This window comes from Phodopus roborovskii, unplaced genomic scaffold (genome assembly GCF_943737965.1).
Source record: "Phodopus roborovskii unplaced genomic scaffold, PHOROB, whole genome shotgun sequence".
Lineage (NCBI taxonomy): Eukaryota > Metazoa > Chordata > Mammalia > Rodentia > Cricetidae > Phodopus > Phodopus roborovskii.
The window spans coordinates 16,765,073-16,786,891 of NW_026126410.1; the positions used below are offsets into that span (position 1 = coordinate 16,765,073).

The 21,819-nt window shown below is 42.3% G+C and overlaps 1 protein-coding gene across 1 annotated transcript in view; it reads left to right on the forward strand.

Moving 5' to 3' along the window:
• The first annotated feature begins 1,103 nt into the window (after positions 1 to 1,103).
• Oxct1 (3-oxoacid CoA-transferase 1) overlaps positions 1,104 to 21,819 on the forward strand; it is a 125,140-nt gene continuing 104,424 nt past the window's right edge. The window contains exons 1-4 of the mRNA XM_051182489.1: positions 1,104 to 1,252; positions 9,168 to 9,276; positions 10,511 to 10,601; positions 21,677 to 21,812. Coding sequence (XP_051038446.1) covers positions 1,175 to 1,252; positions 9,168 to 9,276; positions 10,511 to 10,601; positions 21,677 to 21,812 — 414 coding nt within the window. The 5' untranslated portion in view covers positions 1,104 to 1,174. The remainder of the gene's footprint in view (positions 1,253 to 9,167; positions 9,277 to 10,510; positions 10,602 to 21,676; positions 21,813 to 21,819) is intronic.

The following is a 21,819-nucleotide window of genomic DNA, read 5'->3' on the forward strand; positions in this document are numbered from 1 at the left end:
TGGCTTTTTCACTCAGCCATGTGCATTGACGGTTCTGAAGAAATCAAATCTCTTCATGTCCCCTGGAGGCCAGTCAAAAGATAATGCTTGAGCCAGGCACAATTGTGCACACACCCTTGGACAGGCTGCAGCAGAAGATGGACAGGTGGAGGTCAGCCTGAGCCACGCCCAGCTAGTTTCAGTGGGACCTAAGTGATGTTGAGCGATGCTTTCTCAAATAAACAAAACAAACAAGCAAACAAAACTCCAAAAAGTTAATACAACACCGAAATTGAAGTACATTTAGTGCCTAGCATTTGTGTGTTCATTGCATTCCAGAAGTCTTGCCTGGCTTTTCTCATACAAAACTACAACAGGCCGGGCATTACAAGGTGAGGTGAGTTATGCAACGTGGCTAAGGACAAGCCAGACACTTCTGTATTTGTACCTGCTGTCTAATCTCTGGAATTGTTGGGGCTCTGATGCCAGGAAAATCCTGGAGCACAAACTAGGATGATGGGGAACTAGGGCCCAGTTCTAATTTTGTCCTATGGCAGGTCACATCTCTTGAGGGTCAGGGTTTCTGAGGAAATTAAGGCCAAAGCCAGACTTGAAGAGAGTGGGGTTGTTGGTGGTTGAGAAATGTTAGAAATATGAGCTGTCTAGACCTGGGAGAAGATCTTTATCAGTGACCTCTGTGCGTGTACAAATTCCAGACGCCGACTTTGAAAACAAGTTCAGCAAGAGACCCTCCAGCCCTCTTAGTGCCTGAAACTCTGGTCCAGCGCAAGCTTTGAACTAGGGGCAGGTAGGCACTAGCGCCTCCTTCAGCCTAAGGTAGCTCGACGGTGGCAGCGGGTGTGCCCACAGATAACACCAGCACATCCGGCCTGGGGACCTTCGGCGGGGCTCGCGCTGCCAGTGGCGCGCTTCCACTCGGAGCCGTGGGCTCCTCCCTGTCTCGCTTCTTGACAAGCCAGCAGCCTGCAAGGGGCGGCACCGCTCTGAGGTCCCAAGGACGTCACGGACGCACGGTCGAGCCTCCAACCCCCCTTCACCCCCTCCTGCTCTGGCTCGCCTTTCCTTCTCTCCTTAGCCGGCGACGCCGCCGCGGCCCCGGCAACCGGCGCTTGCACAGACACACACACACGCGTGTGCTCCGCTCCTCCACCTCCTTCTGCACCCGGGTCCGAAGATGGCGGCTCTCAAACTCCTGTCCTCCGGCTTTCGGCTCTGCGCCTCCGGCCGCAGCTCGCGGGGCGCCTGGCACAAGGTAAATCGAAGGGCTCGAAGAGGAAGTCCACGCGCGGGAAAAGCGCGGACGAGCCGCGAGCGGTTCCTCTGCCCTACCCATCCCCACCACCTCCAGCCGGGGACCTGGCATCCCCAACGCCGTGCCCGAGGCTCGGAGACGGTGGGGTTTCAGGCTCGCCTGCTCCACCGGCTGTCGGTCTTTGCTTTCCATCCGCTTCCCTGATGGGGCAATGAAGGCAAGCAGAGCTGGAAAAACGGTTGGGGCTATGTGCAGCGCTGCAGCGACTTCAGGGGCTGCCCGCGTCCCCGTGGCTCAAGCCCCCACCCGCTTCTCCGCCTCCGCCCCTGGGAAAGGGTCCCCGTGGCCGCCGCCCTAGAGAGGGGCGGGTTGAATGAGCTGAGTCGGGAAGGGCGGCGCACCGAGGCTTGCGCCCCACCTTGGGGTGCTTTTTGCCTCGGCATGGGCGCCCGCTGAGGCCCAGATACCCCGGCTGGATTAACGGCTGCTGGCTCAAGTTCATTACCAAGTGGGCGGATGCTGTGAAGGCAGGGTCGGACTGCAGCTCCAACCTCCCCTTCCCTATATGGCGGTGGAAAGGGGAACCCGGACTGGAGCGCTCATCACGGGGCGTCTAGCTTGCCAAGCCTTTGGAAGCGGATGGAGGGTTGGCAGTGCTCGGTTGCAGTCTGCAACCGCAGTCTGTTTGCCGCCTTCCAGGACTTGGAGCACTCACCCTCACCCCGGCCCCAGATCCGGATTAGAGACATGAAAATTTCAAAGTCTTTAATAATAATAATAATAATAATAATAATAATAATAATAATAATAATAATAATAATACCTTGACACGCTACACTCCCACAGCTCCACAGAATTGGTATCCAGAGATGCCCTCCTAGCGGGTCAGCGAGTGGTGGGTGGTTTTGCTTGTACACTGTCTTGCCTGTAAACATATAAATTCGTGTTGAATTTCAGTGTGGAGCCAAGGAACTGAGTACTGGGGAAGAATTCAGCTCCAGGAGGGTGGCTTCACCGTGGTGGGTTCAGTTTGCTCAGGAACCTCTTCTTTGAAGGAGAAAGCGAAGTGTTTTCTTTGGCGATATTTCCAGTTGTCTTTCTGAGCTGAAGAGTTCATTCATTGTACAGGGCATGTGCTCCTCATGTGTACTCCGAACTCCTTTCTTTCTCTGTTGCTTATTTCCTTGCTAGCGAAGTCACCAAACTACTCCCTCATGTCCTAGGGAATACTTCAGAACTAAGTATTCCCTCATAGGAGGCATTTTTGTAATTGCAAATAGATTTGGATAAATACAACATTGTTAAAAGAGGACTTGACCATCAGTCAGCCTGCTGCAAGTGATGCCAAAACCAGGACACAGGGATGTCCTTGGGCCAAGGTCAGAAACATTCTTTTGGTAGTGCATGTTTGTCTGAGACTAATTTATTCAACTGTAGTCTACCCCACTTTCAATATAATCATTAAACCATTCCTCAAGCCAGCAAACCTCTAGGTGTATGAGTTATAATTATGGGTTTTGCTGTCTCTTATTAAAAGTTTGTGGAAGGGTTCAAAGTTTGGCTTCTCAGGTATGGTAAAAGACGGCCCAGGCTCTTGGTGTCTGGAGTACTCCACCAGCTCATGCATTGATTGGTCTTAGCTTGCTTAGCACTTAACTCATCCCAGCTCTGTTGAGTTGCAATGCTTGTGTACCTGTTTAACTTTGGGACCTTGTTAGAGGTCGGTTTTGTCTCCCTCAACTTTACACACTGATCCACAAAGAATACCCATTTAATATGTGCATGAGAGAACTTTGGGGGTAGCTTAAGTAACCTTGGACATTTTCCAGCTAAATATAGCCAACAGGTAAACCGAGATAGTTATTAAAACACGCTTTTATGTTTTTGTTTTGGGAGACAGGAGCTTGTACCCAGGATCCTTTTGCTGCAGCTTGCAGAATTCTGAATATCATGTGTGGTCTTATTTACAATGCCTGGCTTAAATGAACAAACAAACAAACAAACAATTCAACTGTTTGTTTTTTCATGGTGAGCAAGATCATTGTCTGAAACATTAGCATGACTCAGGGTTACTTGGAGGCTTTTAAATCCAATTGCTGTGCCATCTCCAAGATTTCTGATTTGGTAGGTCCTAAGTGGATCCATTCACACTGAACACGGATCAGTTCCTCTTGGCAGAGATGGCACAGTTTTCCTGGCAAGCGTGTATGCCCTATTCACCTGAGTATTGCTGTCTTTCCCTCCTAACTGGCTTGTTTGTTTTTGTTTTTTGCCTCTTTCCATGACTCTCTTCCCCACTTCTGTTTACCAAACTTTGATACTAAGGTAGGCAATGTCAACCTTTCTGTGTCATGATTTCTTTAACAGTAGTCAGGTGACAACATTACTACTTGGGTGTCTAGGTGTCTATCATTAAAGTAATTTAAATATATATATATATATTTAAAAATGTGTTTGGGGTCAGTGAGGTGGATTGGTGGATAATGGGACGTCACTAAGTCTGATAATTCACCTTTGACCTTTAGGACTTACATGTTAGAAAGAGATAACTGTCTCCTGCAAGGTGCCCTCTCACCTCCACAGGTGTGCTGTGGCACATCCCTTCCCTGCCCAGATACAAACACACCTGCACGCACCCACAGAGTCAAACTCTAAAATGCATCTCAAAAATGTGAGTGTTTGCTTTATTTTCATCCCAGAGTATATTTTCACTAAATTCTCAAATGTTAAAGGACAAGAAAAAAGAGATGTAGGTGAAAGAGATAACAGTGCCAGTGAAGTCATGAGATGAAATTTAGGTTCATCCATGGAGTAAGACTTCAGAGGTTTGGTCTAAGAACTTGAAGAAGGTAAAAAATGGAGATGCTGTTGAAGGGAGAAACATCGAATTGAAAAATATTTCCCACTCTTTAGAATTTTATTTCATTAAAATACTTAAATCATTATGTTCCTCACTCGATTTTTTTGTTTGTTTATTTTTGTTTTTTTTTGAGACAGGGTTTCTTTGTGTAGCTTTCGAGCCTGTCCTGGAACTTGCTGTTGTAGACCAGGCTGGTCTCAAACTCACAGAGATCCTCCTGCCTCTGCCTCCTGAGTGCTGGGATTAAAGGCCTGTGCCACCACTGCCTGGCTTTCCTCACTCAATATCAGAAATTAGTACCAACAATAACACAGGGTTTGCTGAAGGTAGGAGAGTAGCCAACTCAGGTACTTTGTGATGAAAAGCTTAACTCTAGAGTATCTGTCTGCATGGTCTTTGAAAGTATTTGGCCACAGTTGGTACATGAACTTTTTTTCCAGGAATGATCTCGTAAAGCCCAGGCTGACTTCAAACATTCTGTGTAGCCAAGGCTTCAATTTCTGATCCTTTTGCTTTTAGCACTAGGATTGCTGGTGTGCTGCTGGGGCTCACTAGGGCTTTGCTCATCCCAGGCAAACCCTCCACGAATGAGTTTTTATTTTCAAGAACACCATTTAATATATAGAACCTGTTGGAAGGAGGAGGTTGATTGGGAGTAGTTTAAAGAACCTCTTTGAACCTGCCTATCTGAGCAAAAAAGGGAGATGTTATCAGAGACACTTTTCCCCAGTTGCCCAATCTTAGGAATTATTGCCAGTGATGTCAGTATTTCTTGACTCTCAGAGAGAGACACAGAGTGAGTAGAGGAACAGAGGAGAAGCTGGTTAAGAGAGCAAAGCCAAAAGCTCCCTGTAAGGGGCTGCCTTCTGGACTTTAGGTTCTGAAGATCCTCTCTGGTACAGTTAGCCATGGGCATTGCCCACTGTCTATACTCTGTCCCCTGGGCTCGCCAGGTAATCTCAGATTTTGCAGACTGGCAAACTGGATTGCAAATGAGATGAATGTATGGCTGGATAGTGGTATGTGTTTGTAGTCCCAGCTGCTTGGAACTGAGGCAGAAGGATTGCTTAAGGCCAGGACTTTGAGACTAGCCAGACCCACAGAGTGAGATATTGTCAAGGAAAAGAAAGAATGAAAGGAATGAACGAACAAAGGAAGGAAGGAAAAAGTAATCATAAAGCTAAGCCCTGTACTTTGAAAATGTTAAAGAAATATATGGATTAATTTGCAATGGCGATGGTCGTGTTACAATATTTTCCGTATGAAATCATTGATTGGGGAGGGCAGGCAGGGAGTGGTGAGGTTAAAAATTAAACTCCAATAAATGACAGCTTGGTTTCACTGTCTTAGCTGGGAGTGGAAGAAGGTGCCATTTCCCAAAGGAGGATGACATCCCCTCCGAAGTTGCTATAGTCTGGCATAGAGCTTCTTTGTAACTGTATCTTTGGGAGATGTTTGACAGTTGTCATCTTTAGGCATTGAGCAAGCTCTTCTCCTGGCTTTGACTAAAATAGTACCCCTCTATAAAGACATAGTCAGTGGTTAAATAATTCTAGGTTCCGTCGTGGTTGAACTGGAATTTGACATGAGGGAACTTTTGACCCCTGAGTATATGGCATGTTAAATCATACTATTTCCCAAAGAATGTGGCTAATTTTCTCTTTTCTCTCTCTCTTTCTTCCTTTCTTTGTTCTTTTCTTTTTTCTTTTCTTTTCTTTTTTTCTTTCTTTTTTTTTTTTTTTTTGAGACAGGGTTTCTCTGTAGGTTTTGGAGACTGTCCTGGAACTCTCTTTGAAGACCAGGCTGGCTAGAACTCACAGAGATCCACCTGCCTCTGCCTCCTGGGTGCTGGGATTGAAGGTGTGTACCACCACTGCCCTGCGGTGGCTAATTTTCAGATATTGAAAAATATTTTATTCACAGTTGGTTTCTCAGTAAATGTACATAAATACCAAACGCCAATAAAGCACATCTTAACCAATATTAACATGTATGAATAATGGGAAAAGATCAAACCTTTATGAACCCCACCTCATGGTCTGATGTGGGTGCTGGGAAGTGATCTTACTACTCTGCAAGCCATCGCTCCAGCCTGCCTACCTCACCTTTTTGTTTTGTTTTGTTTTGTTTTTGGTTGTATGGGTGCACTTATAACAACCTCCCACATCGGTTGAACCCAGAGACGTTTGCCTGCTAGGCAAGTATTCTGCTCCTGAACTACATCTCCAGCACAGCTTCCATCTTTTCTAAAAATTTCTGATGGCTTTCTTTTCTTTTCTTTTTTCCTTTCTTTTTCCTTCCTCTTTAAGAAGGGGGGTGTTCAGAGTTGGACAAGCTGCTGGGTAATTAGTGCTGGCTGCTAATTAGTGCTATGATGTCACTAGTTATCAGCTACTACAAAGGGGTGGGATTCCTGCTAAGTGTGTGGTTCTGTGCTGCTTCCGAATCTTCCAAGGCTCTTGGGGTGCACGAGGAATCAAGTCTTCTTCCAGCATTCTCTCTGTGAAATTCCACAGAGAAGCAGTTCAAGGTGACCTCACCTTTCAGGCTGTTTGGGTATAGATGAATTCTTTCATTTTCTTCCATATCCTGCTGAGGCCTGGACTCTTTCTTCTCTGGCAGAGATAATGACAGCAGAGTTACACATTACAGAACAGGACTGTCATAAAGATTTGTTGTGTGAGCTGGGCGTACACCTTTAATCCCAGCACTCGGAAGGCAGAGGCAGGTGGATCTCTTGTGAGTTCGAGTGTTTGAGTCCAGCCTGGTCAACAGATCTAGTTCCTAGACAGGTTCCAAAGCATTATAGAGAAACCCTGTGGGGGGGGGAGCAGGGGTTGTTGTGTGTAAATGACAGTAGAATGATAGAGGACTTTCAGAAAACATGGATGTGTGCACTGTGGTGGAAAGACTGTGTGTGTGACAGAAGCCCAAACCTGAGATCAGTCACTCTGTTTTTTATTACAGTTTCGAGTATAGTGCATCCACAAGTTTATGTGGAATACTTTTATGTTCTGCTTATTCAATCTATGAAACTTTTACTTGTTTAAAGATTTATTCTTTGAGTGTGTGTGTGTGTGTGTGTGTGTGTGTGTGTGTGTGTGTGTAACAGGAGCAAATGAATCTCACTAGTTGAAGACAGGAAGAGAAGAAACATCTCTGTGATTAAGCCCTTTCAGAGCCCTTGTCCCTCCCTCTACTTATGTCCCAGGCTTTGGGCAGTGTGCAAACTCCTGACCTGACCTTGACCAAAATAGAAACTTAAAGGGACAAAAGTCATGTGGTCATGTGAGTAACCTTGACCATTTTATCACTCATTTGACTCTCAGTGTATACCCCTTAAATGGTCTTTTGTGCCAACTGACAGGTACTTTAAGAAAAAAAAAAAAAAAGGAAAATAGTTTTTAGAGGAAAGAAGGATCTCGACCACCTCAGGTTGTAGCTGTCTGAAATTCTGTTGGGTAGGCAAGTGGTTGTGACTTTATAGCTGGGCCTGTTAAGATGGCAGTATATCAGGGTTTGGCTGTTATTCTCTCCACTTCCTCTTCAGGTTAAATATATAATGGAAATAAAGGACAGTTAATGTGGGTCATTAGTTACCATAGAATCAATTTCCTTCTTTTCGCTTGCCCATACTGTGGATGGAACATACAGGGCAATAACTTAGGACTGTTTTTATGGATGCTTACTGGATGACTCATGTGAGGTCCATCCCACTTTCTATAGCAAACACCTCAGACTGAGTATTTATACAAGAAGTTTATGTAGCTCATGGTTAGATGGAGACAGAAGTCCACAATCTATCTGCTGACTGTATCTGGTGAGAGCATTGTGTTGCTCTACGGCAGAGGAGCAGAAGGACAAGCAGAGTGCAGGACTGCAGCCTCTCTTTAGAAAAAGCTTAGTTTTGGCAGTCTGTAGTTCAGTGCAGCAAGAGCAGGAACTTGCTTGACCCTGCGAGAATGAACCCTGCAGCATTCCCAGCTTTGTGCAGGCTCACAGGCCTCATGAAAGTCCTACTGCTTCTCCACACTGTTGACATGGGGACCCAGTTCTGCTGTGGGCTCTGGAGGTAACAAACCATCTAGAGATCATAGTGTGCCCAGGTAGTTCTCTGTGTGGCCCAGCAAGGCCTCCCTGTAGTGACAGTTTGCTGCTTTGCTTTCAGCTTCTGGGATAGGGGCATAGGGAAGAGAGTCCTCTGGCATGCTGCTCTTTCTTGTCTCTTTAGAGTTCTCTTAGCACTTGGAACTGACTGCACACTGTACTTAATTCCTCAGAGAGCAGTAGTCATACCAAAATGTGCATCAGATAAATGAGGTAGAACTTAGCACAGGTAGGTTCTCAGGATTTGTCACCTGACTAGAAAGGGAGGTTATGAGAAATGGGTGACTGATGAAGCCAGTATTGTTGTGCATTTGCATTCTAGTATGTGGTATGAGTTATCTACTTTTATTCTTTGGGTGGTGGTCACAAGTGGCACAGCTGGATGTTCCCGCATGTAATAGAAGATGTAGATCACAAGGGGTCCTGGTGAGAACCTGTCAGTAGAGCTTGTCCATTTAAAGCCCAACTCTTTACAGAGAAACAGCGTGAAATGGCATTGCAGGGGTTAAAAGATGAAGGTCTCAGACAGATAATGGTCAAAGGACGAAATGTTTCAGTTAGACAGGAGAAATAAGCTTGTGGGATCTGTCATATGTTGTGGTGATGAGCAGTAGCAGTAACTATACTTGAAAACTCTTGAGTAGTTGTGAAAAGTTCTTTACCATAAAAGAGCAATGTGCGAGGTGATGCTATGCTAGAGAGCTCCAGTTAGTCATTTTACAATGTATACTTGTATCAGAATGTGATGTTATATACTGTAAACATACAAAAACATACTGTAAACATGCATTAAAAATACAAAATGCTAAAAGGAATAATGACTTTATCATTATATATAAATACATATCTATGCACGCACATTTATCTACATAAATATGGAATCATTTGCTATTGGTGTAAAGTGAAGCTGCAAATGATTGTTCACTGGAAATGTTTTTAATGTTCCAGGGGTGTGTCTGCTACTTTTCTGTCAGTGCTCGTCACCACACCAAATTTTACACAGATCCTGTGGAAGCTGTAAAAGATATCCCTAATGGGGCAACCTTGCTGGTTGGTGGTAAGTAAAGGGACTGTTTTCCTTTCCATGGTAATGTTCTTAGGAAAATCATGTGACAAAGCTATATAGACTCAAAGCGCCCATCGGTCTTTCATTTAGCTCTTACTCATTCACTGTCTTATTTTCGACACACCAGGGCACCTGCTACTCTATTATGGTCTCTTGAAAGATTAGTGCTTTCTTACTCTACGTTTCCTTTCCTTTTTTTTTTTTTTTTTTTTTTTTTTTTTTGGACATAATTGAAAAGCCAGAGGTTTCAGGTGCTGGTGTCTTATCAGGAGCTGTAATGGATCCCTAAGCCCTTGGGAATTCTGGTGAACTTGAAGCACATGCCTCATCTTGTTAGATACTCTAGCCTAGTATTTTGTTAGATACTCTAGGCTTTCGACCTTTGGGTTGTGATTTCCTTCACAGGAGTCAGCTAAGAGCATTGGAAAACATAGATATTGACATGATTCATAGCAGTAGCAACATTATGAAGTAGCAATGAAATAATTTTACAGTTGGGGGCCACCACAACATGAGGAGCTATATGAAGGGTCACAGCATTGCGAAGGTTGAGAATCACTGCTCTATCCACTCTGTATTGCTCCTATTTTCTTGAGCTGAAGAGCACAGGGTCTCTCTGTTGTTAGCCCCCCCCCCATATTCTTTTTCTCTGTTTCTGCTACCTCTTTGGAATGTCTTTAGTAATCTAACTGCCTCAGATTTAATTACATTTAACTTCCCGATTCTTATATATGGAATCTGGACTTAGTTTAGGCTGTTATTTTTTCATTCATTCAAATTGGAAAGTTATTAAGTGTCTATCTTAAATCCTGCACTCCTGGAAGAATTTTAAAGATGTTAGAAATGAAAGTTATTAGCTTAGTGTTCTATTTCTGTAAAATATACTAATTCAGATGTATAAAAGTGCATGTTTAGATTACAGCTGGATATGGTTTATATTATGAAGAAGGGCAATAGTTCACATGTCATATACAGCTGATTATACTTAGCCTTAACTTACTCAAAGTCTTGACAGTGGTGTCTGGTATAAATAATGGTTTGAAACACTGAGATCCAGTAATATGACTGATGGCTGTTTAATGAGTTGGTAAGGTATAGTTGTGTGTTTTGCTTATTACGTTTAACAAAATGCTTTGTGCCTTTTCTTTTCTATTGAGAATAATAACATGCATATCTGGAAATAACATTACCTCTGCACAGATTGTTTCCCTTTTGGGTTTTGTAGGTTTCGGACTATGCGGAATTCCAGAAAATCTTATAGGAGCTTTATTGAAGACTGGAGTGAAAGATCTAACTGCGGTCAGCAACAATGCTGGGTGAGTGGATTTCTGAAATGATTAGCTCGAAAGACGTGCCAGTTTAAAAATGTCACTTGAAAAGTTTATCAGTGATCAGGGATGAGACCACTGATATATTTTACAGTTTCAAGTAGTCAGCTCTAGACACATGTATACCCAGTTGGACTCAGTAGGATCTATCTATCTGTCTCTGTCTGTCTGTCTGACTGTCTGTCTATCTATCTATCTATCTATGAAATTATCAAAAAATATAAAAAAAATCTATCAATGAAATTAAGTTTTGCCTCCAAGAATAAGAAATATATTCAGTCCTCAAAAGATAGTGGCTAGCTGGCAATGGTGGCACATGATTGTAATCCCATGACTAGGTAGACTGGGGAGAATAATAAATTCAATACCAGCATGATCTATATACCAAGCAGTGAAACTTCCCTCTCACAAAACAGAAAAGTGAAGAGTAAGCACAAGAATGGAAGGAAAGGTTTTTGTTTCTGTTCCTTAACTTGTAGCACTATGCTTGAACTTAGGTCTTTGGGCTTGTTAGGCAAGTGCTCTACTTCTGTCACCAACCTTCTTTTTTACTTTTGATTTTGATGCAAGATACTGAATCACAGCCTAGCCCTGGGCTTTCTTTGTAGCCCAGGGAGATCTTGAATTAATGAGTTTCCCGGCTTAGCCTCTGAAATAGGTGGAGTTGCAGGCCTGTGTCATCAGGCCCAACAAAGTTACACTTATTTGCATATTTTGATGCCATGTTTCATAATCATAAGTAAAGAAGATTTGCTTTACCTTAAATAAATATCTAAATGGCTTATATCTTTATCTGATATGCTTTCATTTTTTAAAAAAGTAAAATATATGTAAAATAAGTGTAAAAATGTCAGAATAAAAAAACTTAAAAATGGCCCCTCATGCTTTTTTTATTAAAGGCCATTATGTATAAAGCACAGCAGACATCAGTTTGAAATGTTTCAAGTTCTTTCTCTACTTTATAACAACACATGCTATATAAAGAGATACATTGGCCATAAAACTGTTGCTGTTCTTGATGGGATGTGAAGGACATGCTATCAGTTTAACAGTAGGGTTGTAAATTAAAATGGTCATAATAAGCCATTGTTTTAAAAAGGCATGCACATGTTGGTACATTTAGTGATGTCAGAAAAAACTATTTGCATGCAAAACAGTTAAGTCATTGGCATCCTTTTGACAAAGGAATGAAAGATTTTAACTATTTTAAGATGTTTTGAATTGGCAAGTTGGCATATTACTATAAAGGCTTTGAGAATAAACACTGAGGATTCTATTGGAAGTGAATGATGGCAACGGCTCATTTTATGAAGTATCTGCCGAATTCTCTCAAAAATCGGATCTTGTGTTGTGTGACACTTTTCACAGGGAGGTGAAATACATGTAGCTTGATGAGCCAGTGAGTTTATTGGAATTACTCACAGGAATATGGTTAGGGGTTACTAGCCAGAGCATAGACCATTCAAAGGTAGTGGTATCAACAAAAGCCCACTCAAGTATGGAGGATGACTCATCAAAGTTGGAGTCCTGGAGCTCTCTTCATGACTTGCAGGGATCCTGACAGGTTGGAGAGCCTTCTCAGTAGTCCTAACTACTTATATAACCTCGGGGTGGAAGGGCCTTTGTGAATCTGTTAAGTTTCAGGTACTCCTTGAGACATGTGATTTTTTTTTTTTCCCCTTAATCTCAACAGTTTCTTTTAAAACTTCCCTTGAGACATGTGAGTTTTCTTTCTTTCTTTCGTTCTTTTTTGTTGTTGTTGTTTATTTCTTGAATCTCAACAGTTTCTTTTTAAAACTTCCCGTGTTTTAATGAGGTCCCTTCTAGCATGGAGTATTTCAGTTCAGAGGAAATTGCTATATGACACTTTTGTATGAGATACTAGCAGTTAGCCTTGATGAGATAATTGCTGCTTTACGATTACATTTATTTATTTAATAGTGTTGATTGAAATGTTGAAAAAGCTGAGAATTCATTGATTTTTGGAGAGCTTTGAGTTGTAAACCAGTGTGAACCAAAAGTTTCACAATAAACTATGTCAACCATTTAACTACAGAGCCAATAGAAAAATGGATGTGTTATGATGTGCATGCTACTTTCTTCCTGACAAAAGTATTTGGGTTATATATATATAAAAGAATGAGATGACTCCCTGCTTATATGTTGTGGAAGGTCTGTACTGTTAGAGAATACTTAATAATGTATACTTCTGATTTCTTCAACATCATATTAGTCAGATACAGGATAATATTGAGGGTGCAGTGAATCGTCCCTCACTCAAAATAAAAATCTTAATTGTGTGCTAGTGTCTTCCAACCCAGAGTTAAAAGCTAGTGGACTCTGCTATGCCCTATTCTTTTTATTTCTACAGCCACAGCTATGGTGACACCCCTCCTCTCCCCCCCCCCCCCGAGCCAATACTGGCCATGTTGTCTTGACTGTGAACATTCTGGGGGGTTTTGTTTAGGAAGGCCTAATGATGTCCTGAGATGCACACTTACATGTATGTGCTTAGTTTATGAAAGGTTTTATTTGTGCCATGGGATGACTGAACCTTATATACAAATAATATAATTTTCTTCTACTTTTGCACTTTTGATATTATCAGAGTAATTATAAATTGTATGATTGACATTAAAAAATGTTCCTAAATGAAAGTGAAGAAATTGTTTCCCCAATTTTTAAAATAATTATTGCCAATAAGTGATATTTTAGAAATTAGATATTTAAGAGGGTTTTTTGTTGTTGTTTCCTTTTTGTTTATTTTAAAACTTTTTTGTTTATTCTTTGTGTCATCATACCATGCATCTTGTTCCCATTCATTTCCCAGTCCCTTCATATCTGCCCTTGCAATGCTCCCTCCCAATAAATTAAAGTTTAAGAGAAAAAAGAGAAAAGAAAAAAAAAAGGAAAAAAAATCATACCATGGAATATGTAGTGTAACACAGTGAGTCACACAGTAAATCCTTTTATCCATATGCCTTTACTTCAAGTGTTCATTACAGAGTCATTAGTCTGGTTCTAGGCCTCTGGTTTCTGTTACACTATAAATGCTTCACCCTCACTGTAACTCCTCTTGAATATCTTCTTGTTGCCCTGTGTCATGGAGACCTTATAGCTTTAGATCTGTAGGACCGGCTCCTTCATGAGCTCCAGAAGATCATAGATGGGGTGGATGTTGGGGTGGGTCAACTCATAACCCTGGTTCTGGGATTGAGTAGTTGCAGGATTAGTCAGCCCACAAGCTTTCCCTTGTTCTCACCCCATTCACCCCTTGCAGTAATGAGCAAGAAGTGGGTATTAATAATTTTAAAAAGTGGTACGAGAGTGAAAGATGCCATTTGACAAAGCTTGGGTAGAGGGGTTTTTTATTGGGGGTAAGTGACTGGAAAAAGGGGAGAGGGGAGAAAGGATATCTTTCCTGCAATGTCCATTTTGGTTTACATTAACATTCTCTATAGATTTTTGGCTTTAGAGTTCCTTTAACCACTGAAACGTCTGAAATCTTATAAAATCCAGAGTGTTTTTTCTTCAGGTATTCTTGACAATATTGTGTCCTGAAGTCAAGCAGTGCCACCTGTTGGAGCTTGCATTGGCATCACCTTCCGCAGTATCAAGGTGCACAGAGGCTCTTTCATACTGTTAGAAATGGTGTGTTCCTCATTTGCCAACGGGCACACATCTTCAATCTTTGTATCCTGAGCTCTTAGATGTTAGGGATGTAGTTTACTAATTTTTTTTAAATAAATCAGGTGATGAAACTATTATATTAGATACACTTATTTAATGACTCTGTGAATTATGAAAGAAAGACACACTCTCATGGTAAGCTATCTAGCACTAACTCTACCTGGCCCAGTTTTCCAGAATCTTAGGCATTGCCTGGTTGCTATGCCAGGAGATGACTAGTCTAAAACAAAGGCCAAATACATAGCCCCAGAGCCAAGATCAACAAATACAGAAGATCATCTTTAAATAGGGCCAGGTTAAAATGTGTAATGTGTTGCAAAATTAAACAAAGAGGTATGAAAGAGTGGTCAGAAAAATTTCCAAGTCAATGAATGATCAACTATGTCCTGGTTTTTGGAATGGACTCTGTAGGCTTGGCATGTACTTCAGATATTTAAAACTACAGGAAACATATGGCCTGTAGCCACCTTCATGGGTTGTTTTATGATTTTATTAGTCATAGCTCTGGATATTATCACTGGTAATTGAGGACTTTACCAAAGGGACTCCATCAAAAGGACCGATTATAGCTGAAGGAAAACAACATGACCTTTAAATAACCCTGGTGGAAAAGCAGAGAGACACTGTTGCCATCAGCCCTCACATGGGAGCCCTTGAGAGAACCAGTATTTAGAAGTTTTGTATATAGAAGGGAAGAGAGCCCTAGGACTACAGCTGGCATCACTGTTCTCTGGACCACACCCCTGATAATGTATCCCCGTTGGCTCAGCCCAAGCAGAAGGCAGTGGCAAGAGAGCTCCTAGTTCCAGGCACAGGATACATACCAAACAGACTGGAAGCTAACAGTGGACAAGTAGGAACTAATGAGTGATTGTGCTGGTCAACATTGACTGCCAACTGTCAATTCATCACCACCTAGAATTTCAAGGGGAGAAAATCATCCCCTTCCCCGCATCCTTTCTTCCTCCAGACAAGGAATCTCTTTATAGTTTTGGCTGTCCTGGAATTCAGGCTGTTCTCAAACTCAGAGATCTGCCTGACTTTGACTCTGAGTGTTGAGATTAAAGGCATGTGCCACCACTGCTCAGCCTAGGGAGAGACTCTTAATGGGGAATTACCTATATCAGTTTGGCCTATGGTCATTGAGGGATTGTTTTGATTGGGTAAAAACACGGCCCATGATAGTGGTGCCATTTCATAGGCAGGGGGTCGTAAAGCATATAAGAGGAGAGAAGAACGCTAGCTGAGGTTGAGCAAGGATCCGTGCATTTATTCCGGTTCTTGGCTGTGGATATGTGGATATGAGGCTTCAATTTCCTGTTTGGTCTTTGCTGTGGTAATGGACCATAACCTGGAATTACAAGCTAAGTGAACACTTTTCACTTTAATCACAGCAATAGAATGAACCTAGAATACTTCTTTCCTGTTAGAGAAGCTCTGGCTGGGAGGGGCAAAAGGAAGGCAGAAGGAAATTCAACATGTGCTCCCCAAGTATTTCTGCAGCCTCTTTATGCACCATATAGCTGACTGGTGCGTGGGATGCAGAAATGAAAGAAAAAAACAAAAACCAAAAACCACCAACACTATCACCACCACCACCACCACCAACATCAACATCAACACCACCACCACACCACCACCACCAAAAATAACAACAGGATAAGAACCCTTGTTACAGACGTTCTGTTCTGTTTGGGAAAGACAGATAATAAGTGATCAGCATAAAAACAGGCACGTTTTCTAACATAATTGAATGTTTTGTAACCTGGGAAAAAGAAAAAGAGCAAGCAAGAGGATTGGGACCCTCTGAGGAGAGCAGCTGTCAGTCATCAGTGCAGTGGTCAGGGTGGCATCTGAGCCCACATGAAGGAAGTGGGCTGAGGGAGGAGTCATGCAGAGAGGAGTTTCAGAGACAGCTGAAAGCCAGTGCAAAGGCCTTTAGGGAGACATTCCTGGCATGGCTAGGGGAGCCAAGAGGGTAATGTGGAGGTAGACATGTGAGCAAAGAAGGAAGGAGGCAAGAGACATAAAAGGCATGCAAATAGTGGGCTTTGCAGGCTGCTCTAGAGCTCTTTGCTTTGTTCTGAATAAATAATGCCTGTCAAAGGCTTTGAGCATAGTGGAGGGGTGGGGATGGGAGGCTATTCACTTCTATGTTTTATAAGATGTTATTTGGCTGCTGTGTTCAGGGTGCATTGTAGGGACAGAAGCAGAGGCTGATGAGGGTCCTCTGGTGAGGGATGGTTTGACTCTTAAACAGTTAGGGAGTCAGGATGGCCTGATAGGCTTGGTGGGGAGAGTGAAAGACCACTTCCCTAGTTTTGTCCTGACCATCTCTAAGGAGGGGAGCTGTTGGGACAGCTGAAAGAGAAGCTAAGTTTGGGGGACAATTGCTAACCTGAAGTGGGGCCTGGGCCTTAGGGGCACATTAGAAACAAACAGATGAGGAAGAGTGTGGGGAAAAAGGAGGAAGAGGAAGGAGAAAGAAAACAGGAGGGGGAAAAAGACTAGGAAGTATTTCTCATTAGAAAGACAGCATCTTGCCAGGAGCTGGTGGCATGCTCCTTTAATCCAAGCACTCGGGAGGTAGAGGCAGGCAGATCTCTGTGAGTTCCAGGCAGCTTGGTCTACAGAGCTAGTTCCAGGACAGGACAGGACAGTACAGTACAGGACAGGACAGGACAGGACAGGGTCCAAAGCAATATAGAGAAACCCTGTCTTGAAAAACCAAACCAAAAAAAAAAAAAAAAAAAAAAAAAAAAAAAAAAAAAAAAAAAAAAAAAACCAGCATCTTTAGTAATCTGGAGACCTCTAGTGGACAAGTATATTATTAACTGCTTTAACTTTAAAGTAGTTTTCAAAGCAGGATACCATCTGGGCAGTGGTTCACTTACTGTGATTCATACTTAGTTAAAGATTGGATAGATGAGAAACCACAGACTTGCAAACTTCCCTCTGTGTCCTAAGCTGAGCAAAAAAGATCTTGTGTGTGATCTTATTCACAGATTTTTTGGATCCTATTAATGGAAACTGACCAGTCGGAAAAAGTACATGTTACTTAGCCTTTAATGTTCTTTTGAAAAATGATACTTAGTTAGGATTTCTATTGCTCCGAAGAGATACCATGGCCATAGCAATTCTTATAAAGGAAAACATTTAATTGAGGTGACAGCTTCTAGATTATCATCAAGGTGGGACATGCAGGCATACAGGCAGACATAGTGCTAGAGTTGACAGTGCTACATCTTGCAGGCAACAGGAAGTAGACTGAGTGTTACACTGAGTGAAGCTTGAACAAAAGAGACCTCAAAGCCTGCCCCCCACAGTGACACACACTTCCTCCAACAAGGCCACACCTACTTTGACAAGACCATACCTCCAGTAGTGCCACTCCTTTTGGGAGCCATTTTCCTTGAAACCACAACAGAGAATAAATGTAAACGATATAGGTATTTGTATGCCTCTGGTGGGTAGGAAGCAAAGATCAGTAAATGATTAACAGTACCTTGTTATCTACACACCTTGAGGGATATTGCATGCAGGATGCTGTGGGAAGGGGCTATAAAAGGCTTTGAGTTAGGGAGGAGCCATGTGAACTGGGATGGGCACTGGTAAGCTTAGTAACCGTGGAGGCAGGTGGTGGCTGAAAGAAACTAGTGGTTTGTCACACAGGCTGCCATGCTTAACACCTTTGCTTGTCAAACCATGTGGCTTGTCTCTAGTGGTTTAGATTTATTTCCCCCAGCTCACTTCTCTGTTAGGCTCCATAGTCAAGGCTAAAATTCTGCAGGCAGTCTGTGTCTATACCACGGCAACATGTCTTATGGACGAACCATCTCCCCAGTGCCTCTTAATTTACGGCCTCCTCTCCATCCCTGTAGCCTCCACTTTACTTCAGATACTCACCATTGTTTGGATCATGTCAAGCTTTTTAACTGACATCCCTTCCTGACTTCATTGTATAGCCTGTCACCTTTCAGCCAAGCATCTTCTGTCCTTCAGGATGAAGTCCTTCAAGGCAGATCACAATTAGGGCCTCCTCCCACTTCTGCCTCCAGCACACAGCCCATTCATGCTGAGCTCCGAGGAAGATGCCTCAGGATCTCTGTCTCTTACTGTGTTCTCAAACTCGGTTTTCCTTCTGTTCTCATTTATTTTTCACCTTCTGTTTGACCTTTTCCCCTCATCTGGCCTCTCTTCCCTCTTTCTCTGTCAACAGCCAGGTCCCTGATCGTCTTCATACTCATCACATATTATACAGACACCACTTAACACATTCCTTCCACTGTGTTAAATACAGACTTACTGTTTATTTCCTCTGAACTCTCAGAACTACACAGGGCCAGGCCTTCTCATGGCCATAGCCCTAGAAGCTGATATCCCATCTCTAGGGTAGAGAAAACATTCAGTATGGGGTTGCTGGATGAATGCATTTTTGTAGACAACACATGCTGCCTGTGGGAGGAGCCATTAGAACATGAAAGTGGGAGGAAACACAGGCTCCTGTGTCTAAGAGGATTTCAGGGACTTTTGTACTGAAGTTTTATCATTTAAAAAACTGTTGATGCATAATGCTAGAGTGATGTAGAAAACTGACCATACACAGATGTACAGATAGGATTTTACAAATGGCACAGCCATGTTGCCAACACCCTTGCAAAGACATGGGCCAGGACCAGATCTCCAGGAAGCTCCGACAGTTACTACTCTTATCTCCCTGCCCCATCTACGTTTTGAACACGTTGGACCTCATACATCAGTCCAGTCAAAGTCTAAAACTCTTGTAAAAGGAGAAATCCAACGTGTATACTTCTGTGTGTGGCTTCATTCACTCAGCATTCAATTATCCATCATGCAGTCTCACTGCTGTGAGGAAGGCTGATCTCTGTGAGTTCAAGACCAGCCTTGAACTACAGAGCTAGTTCCAGGACAGGCTCCAAAGCAACAAAGCAATACAGACAAACTCTGTCTTGAAAAAACAAAACAAACAAACACACAAACAAAAAAACAAAAAAAGAGAGACAGAGACAGAGAGACAGAGACAGAGAGCCCTAGAAATCTCATTGCTGTATCTTGTTGCCTGAATATAACTTACCTATTCTGTGGATGGGTATTCAAGAGGCACTCTTTTTCTTTTTTTTTTTTCCTTTGATGTACTATTGATGAGTACATTATATATGTCTTTATGTGAACATAAAATATGAATTCTTATTTGGTGAAGACCGAGGGGAATTGCTGACCTAGCACCTGGATATTTTTTCAATGTTAATAGATTATGCTAACAGCTTTTTGTATTTTATCACTCCCGAAAGTGATTAGTATATGTTCATCTTAGTACACACGAGAATTCTGGTGTTTCATGTCCTTGCCAACTGGCAAAGTTTTTCCTTATTTTTTTTTTTTTTGAGATAAGTTTTCTTTGTATCTTTGGAGGCTGTTCTGGAACTAGCTCTTGTAGACCAGGCTGGTCTTGAACTCACAGAGATCCGCCTGCCTCTGCCTTCTGAGTGCCACCACCACCCAGCCATATCTGAATGTTCTTAATCCCCTTAAATAAAATGAATCCTATATTTGTACACACACACACACACACACACAGAGTTTAATAATTCCTCTATTTAAAATGAGGACTCAGTTTATTTGTAGATATGATACAAGTACTATTGAGTTTTTCTATATAAAACCTCCAAGTGTACACATTTCTTTATTTTGATCATATTTTCAAAGAAAAAAAATGCATCTTCCTTTTAAAGCATAGTTCATAGATTAACTACTGAATGAAAGCTTGTCCCTTTTCCTTCCTCTATCTTTCGCTGCTCAAAAATTTTGGAAGTTATTTAACCAAGTAGAGAGGAACAACAAACTTTGTTTGAAGGTTGGTTTATCTGTCTGAGACAGTCTCACTATATAATCTAAGTTGGCCTGGAACTCAGGATCCTCCTGCCCCAGCTTCCCAAGTGATGAGATACAGGCTGGGCTTTATAAAACTATTTTTTTTGTTGTTTTGTTGTTGCTATTTTTCAAGACAGGGTTTCTGTGTATAGCCCTGGCTGTCCTGGAACTAGCGCTATAAACGAGGATGGCCTTGAACCCTCAGAGATTTGCCTGCCTCTGCCTCCCAGTGCTGGGATTAAAGACCTGCACCACCACCACCTGGCTTATAAAACTACTTTCAAATATAAAATATTTTTAGAGGTGAAGATTATACACAATAATCACAAAGGAATGATTATATAAAAAGAAAAACACTATGCAGGGTGGTGGTGGCGCACACCTTTAATCCCAGCACTCGGCAGAGGCAGGCAGATCTCTATGAGTTTGAGACCAGCCTGGTCTACAAAAGCGAGTTCCAGGACAGGCTCCAAAGCCACAGAGAAACCCTGTCTTGAAAAACCAAACAAAAACAAAAACAACAAAAAAAAATACTGTTAAGTAAAATGTCTATGAAACAGGAAAAATGTTTCTAGACTTATGTGTAATTTGGTTTGGTTTCCTATTTTTTATTTTTAAGATAGAGTTTCTCTGTGTAGCCCTGGCTGTCTTGAAACTCACTTTGTAGACCAGCTTGGTCTCAAACTTACAGAGATCAGTCTGCCTCCACCTCCAAGCGCTGGGATTAAAGGCACCAGCACAGCCCAGCTTGGGTTCCTATTTCAGTGAGTGTGCTCATCTTTGTCTTATTACAGTACAGGAATCGTCCTTTCTATTTGAACACAGGGACCCTCTGCACTAGGGTTTTTGGGATTCTTCAAGGTGTAGGTCATGAACCAGTTCATCTTTGCTTAGCATCTATCCCAAAATCACTTTGCAGTAGTAAAAAGAATAGCAATTTTGACTAGAACTATAGGATGAACATGGGCTGGAACTTTATTAGCTTTGTCCCGTACTCTCTGAGATCTTGGGGAATTTGAGATAGATCTCAATGTGTAGCCCCGGCTGTCCTGGAACTCACTGTGTCGACCAGGCTGGCTGCGAACCCAGAACTCTGCCTGTCTCTGTGATTCATGTCAGCCTTTTAAGCTTTACTTTCCCTACCTGTAAAATGAGAAAAGACAAGCCACCTTGTAAGTTCTTGGAGTGGTGACAGGTAGAAGGAAAATGTGGATAGCTTTTTTTTTTTTTTTTTTTTTTTTTTTCTTTTTTTGATTTTTCAAGACAGGGTTTCTCTGCGTAGGCATGGCTGTCCTGGAACTCACTCTGTAGACCAGGCTGGCCTCGAACTCATACAAAAGCACCTGCCTCCAAAGAATTCTTTAGAAGAAAAGATTTCTTTTCCTCCAAGTTATTAAACAAGCAACAACAACAACAACAAAAATGTGTGCTAACATCGTTCTGTATATGGTCTCATGATTCCCAACTTCCTTTCTATTTAGGGTTGACAACTTTGGCCTGGGCCTTTTACTTCGATCTAAACAAATAAAACGCATGGTCTCGTCATACGTGGGAGAAAATGCAGAATTTGAGCGACAGTTCTTGTCTGGTGAATTAGAAGTGGAGCTGACACCTCAGGTGAGGA